At 45.7% G+C, this 16,026-nt stretch overlaps 1 protein-coding gene across 1 annotated transcript; it reads left to right on the top strand.

Moving 5' to 3' along the window:
* The first annotated feature begins 76 nt into the window (after window positions 1-76).
* On the top strand, window positions 77-15,001 carry pdpr (pyruvate dehydrogenase phosphatase regulatory subunit). The gene is made up of 18 exons (XM_049030002.1): window positions 77-224; window positions 936-1,212; window positions 1,577-1,710; window positions 2,468-2,549; window positions 2,721-2,884; window positions 2,970-3,091; window positions 3,899-4,016; window positions 4,115-4,264; window positions 5,536-5,728; window positions 6,197-6,321; window positions 8,906-9,061; window positions 9,176-9,309; window positions 9,547-9,695; window positions 9,899-10,011; window positions 10,095-10,189; window positions 10,504-10,593; window positions 10,705-10,887; window positions 11,045-15,001. The coding sequence occupies exons 2-18, from the start codon at window positions 944-946 to the stop codon at window positions 11,441-11,443; spliced, it is 2,676 nt and encodes an 891-aa protein (XP_048885959.1). The 5' UTR covers window positions 77-224; window positions 936-943; the 3' UTR covers window positions 11,444-15,001.
* The last annotated feature ends 1,025 nt before the right edge of the window (window positions 15,002-16,026 follow it).

The raw sequence follows: 16,026 nt of genomic DNA, 5'->3' as shown, positions 1-16,026 counted from the left end.
GCGCCGCTTCCCATTGGCTGATAGGCGGGGATTTCTTTTTCCTTAAATGGAGTACCGTCGACGTCAAAATGTAGTCCTAAAGTCAGACGCAAACGTTTTCGTGCGTAGCGAGCGTCCGGGACTGGGGTGCAGACGTCGTTTGTTAGCGGTGAAGACCCGGCGTCTCCCGGGCGTCAGGGTGATACAGAAAACCGAGGATTGTTGTCCGTTTTTAGGCCGAAGGAGTGAGTAGCGTCGTCCTCTGTGCTTTTCAGCCCTCTGTAAAGTGCAGCTTAGACAGGGCTGCTTCTTTCCTGAATGTAAAGAGAATGTAGCGGTAAGGCCGCGGGGAGATTCGGATAAGTCAAGGAGGATTTTAGGGAAACTGAGGCCAGCTGGTTTGGCGGAATAACAGTTTTAATAAGACGGTTTACGATCTTGTTTTTAAGTACTGACTCTATGGTGGCCAAGGGCAGCTATGAACGGTCTCCAATCTCTTTATTGAATCCTTTAGAAGGGTTGCAAGACATGTTTCCGTTATGCGAGCTGCTTACTGTCTGTTGTTAAAGAGGTTTGATTTTTTGGATCGTATCTGACTAGTTAAATATGGCTTTGATGTAAGTGACAGCTGTCACCTGGGGCTGGGTTAAAATGAAGCTGTCATCTTTCCCCCCTTCTTTGTTCATTATCCCACTTCTGTTATAGAAAGTGTTACCTATGGTTTGTCTAAGCAGACCCATTGTGCGCCGTCTCCTTCAAGTTCGTGTCTTGCTCAATTTTTTATGCAGGATCTGTTTAGACCTGCATATAACTTAGTGTTTGGTGTGTGTTAACCAGGCTGACTTTTTAAATTACTTTTAAAACTTTAAACCTAACTATCAGTAGCGTAAAGATCTATTAGGGCAGAAATGTTTAGATTTCAGTCTTCTGTGAATAGTGTTCTGCTTTTTGCACAGGTGACAGAATGCGCAGCTGTGTGCGTAGCACCCGGGTCCTGTCCCCCGTCTTCTTTCCTCGTCTCCTGCTGGATGTGAGGCACGGGGGGGCCGAAGTGGGCCAGCGTGGCCTTCGTTGCTCCCCGAGGAGCTTGGCGGCTGGGGTGGAGGGGAGTTCCATGCCTTTGCCGAGCCAGGCTCGTGTGGTGATCTGTGGCGGCGGAATCGTAGGCTCCTCTGTGGCTTACCACCTAGCCAAACTCGGTTGGACGGAGGTGGTCTTGCTCGAACAGGGAAGGTAAGACGGCAGTGTTGCCTTTGAATAATTTGAACTGGATCATGCTTCTTCACGCAATTTTATTGTCATAAATGTACACAACAAAATTCTGTACAAAATCAGAATTTCATTATGCACTCACGATAATAAATAAAGTGCTTGAATTTTGAAACACTTAATGCTCCACCAGACATAGAGGTTTATAACTCGTATCTGAAAAAGAACAAAGTTGTCAGGCAGAGATGAATTAATATTATGGATGAGTTGGGTCTTGCCTTTCACAATAAAATTATTTGTATCTGCTATAGGGGAAAGTAAGATTGGTGTTTGTGAACACTTAACCTGTTCATCTGTCAGTGAGGGGGGTGCGCTCTGTCTGTGACAGGCTTGGGGCTGGAACCACCCGTCTGTGTGCTGGCATCGTCAGTGTCGCCAAGCCTATTTCCATCGAGAGCAAGATGGCCGACTACTCGAACACACTCTATGAGCGTCTAGAGGAAGAAACTGGCGTGAAAACTGGTAACATTTACACCGTGTCTTGTGTCTTTCAGGTCTGAGGCCTTTCAGGTGTGTTCAGCTTCAGTAGAAGTTTCAGTCTGTGTGACATTGAATGTTTTATTATAACGGAGAGTTGGGGCAGCTGTGGACCTCCATCTATCCGTTTAGCTGATTGGGTGGTGGTGGCCTAATGGTTAGGGAAGTGTGTATATCACGGGTGTCAGACTCCAGTCCTGGGGGGCCGGAGCCCTGCACATTTTTGGGTTTCCCCTCATTTAACACACCTGATTCAACTCCTTGTGCTAATTACCACACAACTCTTGAGCTGAATCATTTGTGGTGGAACAAGGAAGGAACTAAGATACTCAGGGCTCTGGCCCCGCAGGACTGGAGTTTGACACTCCTGGTGTATATGATTGAAATGTTGCTGGTTCAAATCCCCAGCCAGCAAGGTTGCACTGAGGTACCCTGAGTAAGGTACCTCCCCCATGCACTGCTCTCCAGGGCCTAAATAATGGCTACCACTGCTATGTCTTGATGTCATATATAGGTTAAATGTTAAATAGGACACATTTCATTGTCATGTACTGTATGCTGTGGCATGTCAATAATGACAATTAATCACCTTAAATAAATTATAAAGACAGTAGTCCTGTTGTATCCAGGCTTGCGCAACATGTGTGTGTCTGAATGCATAAAGTAGAGACTGAAGCTCACTGCATATCAAAGAGAAAGGGCAGGGCAGAGGTAGGCGTATTGACCTGGCTGTGTCTCCTAGGTTACATGAAGACTGGCTCTCTATGCCTGGCCCAGAATCAGGATCGCTTTTTGTCCTTAAAGCGTCTCGCCTCCCGCCTCAAGTGAGTTTAGCCACAACGTGGCTGCTTTTTGAAGCTAATGCAATATCAAGATCTGTTTAAAAGTTGTTAGATTTTAATAGTCACTGGTCAAAGGGTTGAAGTTTTTTTTTCTGTAATATATTGGTATGTTATTAATGAACCAACACTTGTGTAAACTTTGCTTGTGAATAGGGTGATAGGGATCAGTTGTAATGTCATCAAGCCCAAGGATGTGGCACAGCTGCACCCTCTAGTGAACATGCATGACCTGGTGGGGGCGCTGCATCTGCCGGGGGATGCTGTGGCGTCCCCTCCAGATGTCAGCCATGCCCTGGCGGTGGCAGCGGCGAGTCACGGTCAGTCGATTTGTGCGTCAGTGTGTGGTTGTGGGACTGGTTTGGTATAACCCAGCTGGCCCTGACAAAAACTCCCTTCCTTCAGGGGTCATGATCCACGAGCGAACGAGCGTGAACCACGTGATGGTGGAGAGGGGACACGTGACTGGCGTGGAGACTGACCGAGGACCCATTGAGTGCGAGTACTTTGTGAACTGTGCAGGACAGGTTAGTTTGTGCTTGCATTATCCTTATTGTTGGCATATTGCCTTTATCTGCTGTGACTCGTATTAAAGAAACGAGTTTTATGTACAGCAGGTTTCAGTCTGCTTTGACCTTGGTGATTTAAGACAATTTACTCACAATGTAGCAAATGTAACTTGGTGCAGATTTAATCATTCCCAAAAAGGTTCTTTTATTTTTTTTTTAAACCTAAAGATCCATTTTAAGTAGGGTGACCAGGTAATACTTGTCAGGAGTATTATTGCGCTACTTCAGGCTTTACAAACTAAAGCTGAAGGGCTCCTCTGCTTGGCTAAATAGCTCTTTTCTTCTGGTGCTTTGACTGATTTGTTTCTTTGATTCAAAGATCAATCCAACTGTTTCACATTAGCATTAGTGATACATGCATGATTATAGGAGACTGACCAGTCAGCACACAGCAAAAGCTCAGTGCTTAAGTGAAATCCAGTGGCCTGTACTGCGAAGCGGGATTACTGGCTTATCAAGATATCTTGTCAAATTTAAGGTGCCACAGTTCAAATGGACTTCATTTTCGTTCTCTTACATTTTGCCCAGACTACCTTAAATCCGACAGGTCCTTTTTAATTGAAATAGTGGTTTACAAATCCTGTCCTAACTCGGTGTCCTCCCTGACATGGATTATCGGGTCAGCCTAGATTTAAGATCTTGCCTAGATTGACGTGGTCATTGTCGCCTGTTTTCCAGTTTGATAGTGGTAGTGTTACCATTTGAATGAGTGGTTTGGAACAGCCGTAATCCAGGCATGTCTGAAGCTGTATTCTGTGTTGCCAGTGGGCGTACGAGCTGGGCCAGGCCAGTGAGGTGAAGGTATCAGTGCCCCTCCACGGCTGTGAGCACTTCTACCTTCTCACCAAGCCCCTGCAGCCGCCCCTGCAGCCCAACACCCCAGGTGAGAGGCCGGCACGTGAAACACTTTTCGCTTCGGGCTGCTTCCCCAACGTGGTACGTTCCCCAGAGGACCAGCTGACGCACAGAATTCCCCTTCAGTGGTGATGGACATGGACGGGAGGATCTACGTGCGTGCCTGGCAGGGGGGGGTCCTGTCGGGGGGCTTTGAGAAGAATCCAAAACCCATCTTCACGGAGGGCAGGAACCAGCTGGAGATCCAGAACATGCAGGAGGACTGGGACCATTTTGGTAAGGAAAGCCAGCTGTGGAAGGGAAGAGGAGCCTCTGCATTCCAGTTTATGTAGCTTTATTGTCCTGTGTGCAGAGGTGGAAAGTTCGGGTTCAGAAAGTACAAATCCAGACCAGGATTTTGTTTCAACCAACCAGTTGAGTATGTGAATGGGAGTCGTCTTACTCAATTGGTTGAAACAAAATTTTGGTCTGGATTTTTGCTTTCTGAACCTCAGCTATCTACCTCTGCTTGTGTAGTAGAATGAATTCTTACCGCAGGCTTCCTTCTGACTTGCGTTGAATAAGACTGTAAGAACAACATTAAGTAACATCACTGGTTGATGACACTCCCCATATACAAGTACAAAGGATACGGAGGTGGAATCTGGAATTGGTGTCGGTTTCACATTCCCGGTGTGTCAGTGTAGTCTACAAACAAATTCCCTTGTACAGCCCTGTAGGACTGTTTAGTGTAATGAATTAAAAATTTTGCTTCGTTACTCATGACTGGTACAAAGCTATTAGGTAGTATTATACTACAAACTTCTGATGTTAAGCATTCTTAGTGAAATAAAAGTCCGTTTAGGAGGAATATTGTCAGCCCGGCCAGCGTGTCAATCAGGCTGAACTTTGACACCAGTGAGGTGCTTGTGCAATGTTACAGCCTGTGCCTTCCTGACGCCCTGAAGGAATATGCAGTGCTGAAAATAAACACAAGCACAGTGGGTGCCTGGCCTGCTTATTTTGAGGTGGGTGGGGGAGGTTGTTTAGTATTGGTGCTTTATCGCTCCTCCCTTTGCACCAGTGCCTTGCGGAGCATGTGTCCTTGGGGCCTGGCGTGTGAGGCGGAGGTGACCCTGTGGCCAGCTGGGTCACGGAGCGTGCCAGCCTTACAACATGCCCCTCCACCTCCCATCCGCTTGTCTGTCTGTGTGTCAGCGCCGCGTAACAATAGAATCTGATCAGAATGTTTGGTGGAAAGTATGCAAGACTTTTGGTACCAGATTGTGGTTTCAGATGAAAGGCCCAATTTGACTCGGAAATGCCATGTAATTTACTCCAAGCAGGAGTCTCGTGGTTCAGACGTGACCGTGTGTTCTGGTGTTTTCTTGATCTACTCCGTTAAAATTCTGTCATGTAGAATTTGTGAAATGGACAAATAATGGCATATGTTCTCACATATGAAGTTAAAATTGGTTAGGGCTGCACTGGTCTCTTCTATCTGGGATTAAAGAGCCATCTGGTAACGTACTCGGCCTCTTGGATGATGTTCCTTCCTGTGCCTGCAGAACCTATGCTTGGTGCTCTTCTACGTCGCATGCCCAACCTGGACGCCTGTGAGATCCACCAGCTGGTCAACTGTCCTGAGTCGTTCACCCCGGACATGCGCTGTCTGATGGGGGAGACCCCAGGAGTCCACGGCTACTTCGTCCTAGCTGGCATGAACTCGTCTGGGCTGTCCTTCGCTGGGGGTGCCGGCAGGTGAGCTGGCTGTCTTGTATTCCACCGGTTAATAGCGTTCCAGGGCAGGAATCGCACCAGCGGTGTGTGCATCACTCAAATTCAGCTGAATTTGTCATTGCACACTCTAAATTAAAGTCCCCAAAGTTATTTGTTAGCAGAAACATTTAACTGCTTGATAGTATTTACTCTTTCACACAATTGTACAAGATAAACTCCTTCAGCCGATCCCATAACAGTGTTTTCCAATCCAGTCTTCGGGAAGCCATAATCGGTCCATGTTTTTGCCCCCTCTCAACTCCCTGCTAGAATTTTTATTTGCTGAGAGGGAGCAAAAATGTGGAATGCCTGTGGGTCTCCAAGGGCCGGATTGGGGAAACGCTGCCCCAGCGGTATGCTCGTACAGCGACCTCCTGCACTTCATCCCTCTTACCCGTTTGGGGGCCGTTTGTATATGAAGCTTTGTGTGATGAGTCTGTCTGCTCCCAGGTACCTGGCTGAATGGATGACCTACGGTTACCCCACGGCCAACGTGTGGCCCCTGGACATCACGCGCTTTGGCAGTCTACAGAGCAGCCGCACCTTCCTGAGACATCGCGTCATGGAAGTCATGCGTGAGTAGCTGCTGCGTGCTGCTAGACGCCCCCTGCCAGCCTGCTGGGTGCCACTGCTGCTTTTGGCCAGTGAAAATAATAGAAGCATCATTACTTGGATAACGTCTTGATCCATAATCTGTGTCCAGGTTTCACTTTCTGTGAATAAGGCAGGTTGCATTTATACATGAATTACATTTGCTTATGAATAACAGTATATAAAAAAATCGGAAGGTGAAAGGTGTGGTTCACAAAATTTCAAATCGTCAAAAGGCTAATTGTCTGGACTCTTGTATCTGACACACGCTGGCATTTGGCACTCAGTGTCATGCATGATTCACTTTCTAGTACTTTGTCATAGCAGTGTGTGTAAGTCCTTTTTCATGTCTGGCTGTAGTTGCTCATTCTAAATTAAATGCTTATGGCAATTTTACGGCTGTGAAAATTTGATAGAACTTTTGGAATTACTCGGTGTTCAAGTTTATCAGTTGATTTAGCTTGTTTGACTTAAAAGTTGGATTATTTATTTTTTTGCTTAGCTGAATAGCTTGTCAGATTTAAGGTAGTTTGTGCTTAAAGTTAGTGCACAAAGAAAGTTAATGTAAACTGTGCTACCTTAAATCCAACAAGCTTTCCTGCTTCGTGATTTAGGCCCCAGATCTGTGCTGTGCAGACAAGCCTCTTGTGGGCCGGGTACCTCAGTGTAGCTGAATTTCATTTGATACGATACTTGGTGGATTGGTATCCCATCCAGGTCTCTCCTGCCTTTCAGCTTCTGGTTTTACTTGCTGTAGGTCAGAATTCATCTCCAAAATGGTGCTCATGTTTAATCGTATGTTTAACTTCTGGTTTTATTTCCAGGCAAGTTTGTACCAGTTACCAGCTGCCCCCCCCCAGTTCTGTATTGGATTAGTGATTTAATAATGGATAGATGTGAAGTATGTAAATTATATATACAGCTCTGGAAAAAATTAACACACCACAGCACATTTTTTTTTCATTTCACTTATTTCTAAATTTAAGGGTGTGTGTGTTTTTTTTTTTTTTTTTTTTTTTGCAAACTTCAGCCTGGTTCTTTGCTTTTTATTAATGTGTTCCATTCGTTTTGAAGGTCACTTGAGGTCATCCTCCGTTTCATGAGAAACTGTCATCTCTGGCATTAGAAAGTTGCTTCTGCCCTTTACCTGGCAGTCTGGTACTTCTCTGCTTCTGGTCGTTCCCAGTGTCTCCTGCTTCACCGTATTCTTGTGTACTGCTGTCTTAGGAACTTAAATCAGGATTTAACTATTCGGATTTAAAAAATATATATATAGAGTGGTCTCCTAATTTTTCCAGAGCTGTGTATATACAGTTGAACCTCGTTACTACGTACAAGACGGGATATCAAAAACATGTACATTATAAGCATAGAACGTTGTAAGCACTTAGTGCAAGATGGATGAAAGAACTCACGAAATATCCACGTAAATGATAAAACTTTAATAGAACAGACCCTTAAATTGACTACAAAACAAACAAACACATTATTACTTGTTAAATAATTCGACAAAGCTCATTTGGATTCTTGAAATTTTGAAAAAAATTACTCACAATTACGGCCGGCGATAAACGGCAACGAAAATACACAACGGCTGGTCAAAATGGATTTTTAAAATAAACATTCGCATCCAAATTGGCATTTGGCCTGAAAATATTAATGAAATATTGGTCTAATTAAATCAAGGCAAATGTGCATTGTCGGGCGAAGATCAGGTAGATACAGGTAGATGTAGTGACACAAGTTGTGGTGGGCGGGGAGAGTGCTGTACATCGTAACGATGGTTAGTTTTCGTGTTTTCTCTAGAAATTTGGATGTTGTATTGAAGTTTACGCTGTTAGGGTGTACGCTGTAAACAATGGCTGCTATCGGAATAATATATAGGCTAAAAACGGGAATTAGAAACCTGTACGTTGAAAAAGTGAAAACGTTGTATCCGGGGTACATAGTAACGAGGTTCGACTGTATATATGAATAAGTCTGACTCTGTGTTAGTTTAGTTATTGTGTATCTGTGATCATTTCAATGAAAGCAAATACATGCTGTGGAGTTCCCAAATTGCCCGTAGGTGTGCATGTGTTAGTATGCCCTGTGTTGGGTTGGCGCCCCACCCTGGGTTGTTCCCAGCCTTTATCCGGTAGCCTCCGGGATAAGCTCCAGACCCCCGCAACCTTGAATAGGATAAGCGGTTTCAGAAAATGGACGGATGGATGGATGGGCCATCATACCCTGTATCTCAGTGCAGTAAAATGCCTTTCCACCTGCTTCGTGGGTTGTGCTGAAAAGAAGATATGTAATAAAATGAGAAAATCAAAACCGTTTAACTAGATGGGGATGCTGGAATTTCTAATTCAAAGAAATCACAAACTTTGGGTTAGGGTTATTGTAATGGAAACATTCGCAACGACAAGCTCATTGTCTGAAGGCTAGTGCTACCCTTGGTGTGGTGTCAGATGTCAAGTGCATCACTGCTAAAAGCTGCTTGGCAGAACTCTGCCTCTGTTTAACGGGACTTTCAGAATTGTTGGTGAGTGCACGCATGTGTCTGTCTGCCTGTCTGTCTCACAGCCCTGCTGTACGAGCTGAAGGTCCCACGCTGGGACTTCCAGACGGGCCGGCAGCTCCGGACCAGCCCCCTGTATGACCGGCTGGATGCGCAAGGCGCTCGCTGGATGGAGAAGCATGGCTTTGAGAGAGCCAAGTACTTCGTTCCTGCTGGGAAAGGTGGGTGAGGACAGAGACATCCTTCACTTGGTATTCCTGCATTGCCTTTTACAGCACACCATCATTAGACTAAACGAATAACGTCATTCCCTGATACGATGGCTCTGTTTGTAGACCTTCTGGCTCTGGACCAGAGCAAAACATTCTACAAGCCGGATTGGTTTGACATCGTCGGCGCCGAGGTCAAGTGCTGTAAGGAGGCTGTGTGCGTTATCGACATGTCCTCCTTCACAAAGTTTGAGCTCAGTGTGAGTGTCCACCAGGGGGAAGTATTGAGGCCTTTCAAATGCATGCAGAGGCCAGCAGTACAAAAGAGGAAGACCATCTAGATGGCATATCTGTTAAATTTGTAGATTTTTACTTTTTTTTTTTTTTTTACTGTTGGTTTTTCTGGTACTGTTGCGCATGCTGAGAATTATTTGAACCTATAATGTTGCTATGATGGAAAATATTGGGACGTACTTTGACCATTTTGGTTTTGTCAGTCCACTGGGGACCAGGCACTGGAGCTGCTGCAACACCTGTGCGCCAACGACCTGGACGTGCCAGTGGGCCACATCGTACACACGGGCATGCTCAACGAGCGCGGCGGCTACGAGAACGACTGCAGCGTGGTGCGCCTCAGCAAGAACAGGTCGGCTCAAATTCAAATTCAAAAAACTTTATTTGTCCCCGAGAGGCAATTTGAAAGGCATAGAGGAGCAGCACACACACAACAGCTGTAACATTTGACACAACAGATGACACACAATGAACTACAAGGGGACTGCGGGGGGAATACGGGGTAAAAATGATCACCTACAGTGACCTTTACACTGACTCTGTCCTCTTCCCCAGCTTCTTCATCATCTCTCCCACAGACCAACAGGTACGCTGCTGGGCTTGGATAAAACAGCACATGCCGAATGATCCGCAGCTCCACCTAGAGGATGTCAGCTGGAAATACACAGGTGAAAGATGGCCGATCTGGTGGCCGATCCCTCCCTTCCTAAACTTATCAGAATCATTGACCTCTGTCGTTTGGCCATCACAGCTCTGAATCTCATTGGCCCGCGAGCGATGGATGTGCTCTCCGAACTGTCGTACGTCTCGATGACCCCGGAGCACTTCCCCTCTCTGTTCTGTAAGGTGTGCCTGCTTCTCCTTTCATTCCTTTTAACATGCATACTGTCTAGAGAGCAGTTACGATGGCCCTTTTCAGTTTATGGTGGAGTGGTAAAGATGGTCTGCTGTTTTCTCAATACCAAGAATGCAAAGAATCACAAGCTCTTTGTAAGACCACAAGTGCGCCCTTCGCTTTTTTGGTTTTGAGAAACGCCCTTCAAACTGTACGTCAGCAATGGAAGATGGGCGTCAATCGCGCACGCAGCAACACAAGAACTGTCAAATATGCTTATCAATAAAAACCCAAAGACTCGTGTCTTACAACGCTGCTCCAACAGGAAATGAGCGTGGGTTATGCCAACGGCATCCGGGTCATGAGCATGACCCACACGGGGGAGCCTGGCTTCATGCTCTACATCCCCATCGAGGTGAGGCCTCCTGCTTGGCTTCCTTCCACATTCTAGAACATTCTCAGTGTAAGTTAGCGGTCTGCCTCACTGAGCTGGTGCATGTCATACACTCTCTCTTTCCTGCCGCAGTACGCGCTCCATGTCTACAACGAGGTGATGTCCGTGGGCCAGAAATATGGCATCCGCAACGCCGGCTACTATGCCCTGCGCAGCCTGCGCATCGAGAAGTTCTTCGCCTTCTGGGGACAGGACCTGGACACGTTCACCACCCCCCTGGAGTGTGGCCGTGAGTTCAGGGTTAAGTTCGATAAGGTGATTGCGCCCCCTGCTCTGGCAGCCAACTGTCGCGTTTTATCACATTTTCCGTTTTTCCATGGCACTGCGGCACGAAGCAGTGCGCGACACGGCCCTGACTGCATCATTTGGATACTCCCCTTCTGCATGTAATCTTCCTCGTTTCCCGTCTCAGGACACGGACTTCCTGGGGCGGGACGCGCTGCTGCGGCAGCGCCAAGAGGGCGTGTCACGGCGCTTCATCATGCTGGTGTTGGAGGACCATGACTGCGAGCTGGACCTGTGGCCCTGGTGGGGCGAGCCGATCTACCGGAGCGGGGAGCTGGCCGGCGTCACCACCAGCAGCGCCTACAGCTACACGCTGGAGCGTCACGTGTGCCTGGGCTTTGTGTCGCCGCCGCCCGGCGCCCCTCCTGTCATCACCCCCGACTTCATCAACCGCGGTGACTATGAGGTGGACATTGCGGGGCAGAGGTACCCGGCCAAGGCCAAATTGTACCCCTTCAGTTCTCTCTTTGCTCAGCAGCGCCGCCGTAAGGATGAAATGGAGCTTAGCAATTTCCAGGGCAAGTAAGGGGTCTTAGCTGGACGATTTCTATCTGCCTCCCTGTTTGCTCCTGGCTCCTCCTCCTGGCTCCTCCTCCTGCAGAGCTGAGAGGACCTCTTGGCTTCACAAGGCAGCAGTCTGTTCCTCCGTACAAAGTGCAATACCCATCAGTCCTGCTCTCCAGCCGCCCCTGGTCCACCGACTTGCCTCCCTGTTTTTAACACTCCCTTATTGAGGGGAGGGGTAAGCAGCCAGACAATCTTCACTGTCAGGGTGACAAATCAGAACTGCACCTATCTGCTGAAGTCTGTGTAGCACAAGTTTGCCAGATACTGTACCTGCTATCGTGCACTAAGGATTTAGTGAAGAGTTTTAGTCTGTTGTCTTTTTCCACATGGTATGTTTTTTTGGAAATGGTATCCGACAAAGCAAGGTGTAAATCTGTAAAATGCTGGGGGTCTTTATTTACTGTAGTGTGTGTGTGTGTGAAAGAGAGAGAGAGAGACGAAGCAGTAGTTTAAACGCATTAATGTTGCTGCCCAGTATATATGGTTGCTGGAGACATTTGATCACTGAAAAGCTGCTCCTGGATACTGGTTATTGCAGTCAGGGCCTTTAAGCGCTCCAGTCAGACCAGTACTTCCTGGCTGCGTTGGGTTTTAAGACATTTCACCTTGGGATCTCACAGTACTGAATAAAACCGTACAATGTGTGATCCATATGTTCTGACCACTAGACCTGCCGAATGGCTCACTGCTTGTTCTTTTGTCTACGTGGAACTCCAGAACCAGATTGGTCTTAGAAACCGAAGAGCGAATTTACTTTGGAATCTAGCAGCAGAAAAGTTTTTTTTTTTTTTTTTATATCCTTGGCCATGTATCAATTTTGTAGTTCTGGGATTCTACGTGAACAAAATATGACAGTTGTACGGTCCTGTCTTTCCCCCCCATTTTCAAATTTGCACAAAATTGAAATCAGACCACTGTGTTTGAAGCTGGCTTTCGACCTTCTGCCGACGCTCGGATATTTATCCCGTTAACTTAATTATGTATTTTTTTTTGTACATTTTAACCAGCTGTCGGTTTAAACACTTGATTTTTCTGGTGTGGTCTATCGTAAATTCTGAAAAGGCCTTTGTGATTTGAAAGGAATTGCATTGGGGTTTCTTCAACCTGATTTGCAATGCGTGTCTTAAGACGACACCACGTTTCCTCGGAGAGCAAGGCGTCAGTCTGCGCGTTCACCCCTAAAATTCAGCTTCCGCTCGGCCCAAATGCTGCCCTGTCGTCCTTGTGGCTGTTAGCGAGGCATTTGGATCTGCTTCCTGTACTTATCCACTCCTGCTTCAACGCGTTGCTACATCATAAATATTTGTGGTCGTATGAATATTTGTTGTGCTGCTAATGTAACGATTCGGCAACAACGGGCACGCAGCTGCAGTTTATTTCCCTAAAATAAATGGCGCAGTCGACGACGTCCAGCCTCTCCTCAATTTACACAGTGCCAAATCTAAGCGGATTCTGACAGGAATTGACGCTGAAACAAAAAAAATAAATAAAAAAATGCGCCGCTGGTTGCTGCCATGCCTACAACACCTTTGTGGCGGAACCGAAAAGTACAAACTAAACCAACGAAATGCATATGTAAGTATAAACAGTCACAAATAATACATGTCATACATAAGTACATTTAAAATAAAGGACTGGAGGAGTTCAGAAAATCAACAACTATACATTAACATGGCTACACTAACAGGAAAAGGCTTGTAGCATTAGTAGTGAACCAGCAAACGCGTTAGCCGTCTTCTATCATTAAGGTAGCGGTAAGGCGCAATGGTGAATAATAAAATAATATAGTTAATGTGGGAACAATACAAAAACTTAAAACAAAAATCCTGTAAAATGTAAATGGCCAGTCATACTTACATACAGAAGGGTAGTAAAAAAAAAGAATGATTGCACTTTATTTGCCATTTGTACAAATATGAGTACATTTGAATTTTCATTGGTTTTCTCGTATCCCATCTTACCCACCTAAGATGCATGTAGAAGTGAGCGAAGCTTACGGTCAGAGCACAGCGCCTCCCTGCAGTCTTCAGGGCTGAGGCCCGGCCTCAAAGGCCACATTCTTTCAGCCACGCCATTCAAATCAGCCACCTTCTGGTCATGGGCATGTGCCACGACCTCCTAATGCTGGACGCCCCTATTCCCGTCCCGGAGGACCAGAATCCAACACGGTTTGTGGATTTTCCTGCTCAGATGCACATACTAAACCTGGTAATTATCTGATTGTGACGTGTTTGAGCTGGAGAGTCTGCAAACTGTCAGATTCTGGCCCTCCGGGACCAGAATTGAGGAGGTAAACTTTTGTATTGTATTAACAGCTGATTCCTACACTCTGCCCCTAAAGTAACAAGGGCATTTGAAAACTACACAGAGGAATGAAGGGCAGACATTATTTGTTTCTTTGTGGGCCACCGTGCCCTATGAGCAAAGCTTGTCTTTCATAGGTGGACATCGCCAGTATAGTCTGAAGGCCTTTGCTGGATTTCTGTGTTGTTTATCATGAACAGCCACAGTTTGCAGCCCTAGAAGGTACAAGCGTAGTGTGGTTGAGATGGTACCCTGGTGGAGCTGAACCTGCGCTATGCTATCTAGCACTGCAGATGCCTGCCGTCTTTCCTTGTGTGTGTGTGTGTGTTTATCAGTCAATGAGTTTGTTTGGAAATGTCATTCAGATATGATGTGGTTATTTGTTTGTGGAAGAAAATTTTGAGAAATGGCATTGTAAAAAAAAAAAGAAATTATCATTTGTTTCATTTTCGTTTGTTTCCACATCCTTAAATTTATCATTCACTTAAAACTGGTATGTTGTCATTTCACATTTTAATAGTGTGATTTTTAAACCATTATCTTGAATGCAAGCATTAAAAATAGTGTTGATAGTGGATGGGCTGTGAGGACTTCTGTAGAGTGCCGTCCCTTTGCAAATGCAATGATGTTATGTCAACTTGAAATACTCGACTTTCTGAAAATCTCTTACCAGCCAAGCAGCTTCTGCTTTTTTGCAGAAATGTTTGGATTTGGACTCAAATCCATATGAAGGTCAGGGTTCTTGCACTATGGCTGACCTACTGTGCGTCTGGGCTTCGTCAACGAGCTCCAACAGTAACACGGAATTAGACACGCTTGGTAAAATTTGGTACAATACAGAAAAAGAACACACTCTTGAAATTTTAGCTGCGCTGGGCTGTGTCAGAACAGCCTACTTACTGACTTTTGTATAAAAGTGGGGTTTGTCGTGACCTAAAACCCAGACACTTCTACAGTACCTGCTCCAGGAGGTCAGAAAGGAGCTTCAGTTATGCACTGATTTTGAGCAGGACCCCCCCCCCTCCCCCCCCCCCCCAGGGGACTCGTGGGACAGGTTCAGCAGTGTGTTTGTGTGTGTCCTGTTCTGTCAAGAGTTTGCTCCTTTTTAAGTCGGCCTGTTGGTGACCCAAACCAAAATAAGACATATTGTGTATTGGATTTTGTATAACTATTAAATATGATCTAAAAAAGAAATAAAACGTTTCACAGTTCACATTTGTGTGTTTTCAAGAGTGGGTTTGAAGGCAAAGATCCTGGAAAGTGCAACTCGAACAAAGAAGAAATAGATGTTTCTGCTGCAGTTTGAATTGGATGCTTATAGGATCCTGCAGATATGTGATGTATTATTTTATTATTACTCTATTTTTTGACTATTAGGTGCTCAGTGATGCCACATGTCCCTGATGGTAGAAATTATGCAAATTATAAATCTTATAAGATTATACTGTGATCGAACCTTTAACTTGTGTTTTAACCTGTAAAATACTGAAATGATACCCCTGGTTGAGTTTGCTGTGGCAAAATTTGAACGTAATGAAAGTGGAGATGGGCGGTAAACTTGAATATGCTACATCAGTATGTAACCACAAGGTGGCAGTATAACCCAGAGCACTGGCATTGTGTTAGGATTAGATTCGTCCTTTTATGCGGCCTGTTCCTGAACACAGTAGAGTTTGTTATTTGGCAGTTTTTTTTAAAGGGGACCTTTTATTTTGTGTGCAATTTAGTGTGATCACTTGCAGCTGTATTTTAACCCCTTTACCCCATAATCCATGACAAATTTAATTATATCCACAGTACTGCTGGATGGACTTAAACCTGAACAGAGAAAGTAATTGTAATTAAAATTCTTTGCAATAAAACTTTGTTTTCCTCCTTATAATAAGGCAGCTATTAGAATTAATCTTATTTCACTTCTAATATTGCTCTGATTTTAATGATCCAAAAATAATTTGTTTCTTATGTTTAACATTGAATGGTGCCCAAAGCAGGGTAGTGAAGCTCCTGCTAGAAGCCAAAGCAGCCTGACTGCCTCCCTAGGAAGTGGGCATCAGTCTGGCACTGTTACCTGCTCTGAGGGCAAGGTGGCTATGCTGGTCTTCAACAAGCCTCTCTTTGTGATGCGCTGCTGAGCCCCCCTGCCCAGCCCCACCAGCCTTGGGGTTCTGCCAGGGCTTCCTGACTCAGACACCCCTCCCCCAGAAGCAGGGGGCTACTGACCGCAGAACCAGTGGCCAC

Source organism: Brienomyrus brachyistius, chromosome 11, assembly GCF_023856365.1.
Source record: "Brienomyrus brachyistius isolate T26 chromosome 11, BBRACH_0.4, whole genome shotgun sequence".
Lineage (NCBI taxonomy): Eukaryota > Metazoa > Chordata > Actinopteri > Osteoglossiformes > Mormyridae > Brienomyrus > Brienomyrus brachyistius.
The sequence above is the reverse complement of the archived record's forward strand: the minus strand, read 5'-3'. Positions and strand labels throughout refer to the sequence as shown.

What these genes read in the sequence shown, in the direction of transcription:
- pdpr (XM_049030002.1), top strand. Translation starts at nt 944, where the DNA reads ATGCGCAGCTGTGTGCGTAGCACCCGGGTCCTGTCCCCCGTCTTCTTT. An exon ending in CGTCTCGCCTCCCGCCTCAA is followed by an intron (nt 2,550 to 2,720) that starts GTGAGTTTAGCC and finishes GCTTGTGAATAG; the next exon opens with GGTGATAGGGATCAGTTGTA. An exon ending in CCTGCAGCCCAACACCCCAG is followed by an intron (nt 4,017 to 4,114) that starts GTGAGAGGCCGG and finishes ATTCCCCTTCAG; the next exon opens with TGGTGATGGACATGGACGGG.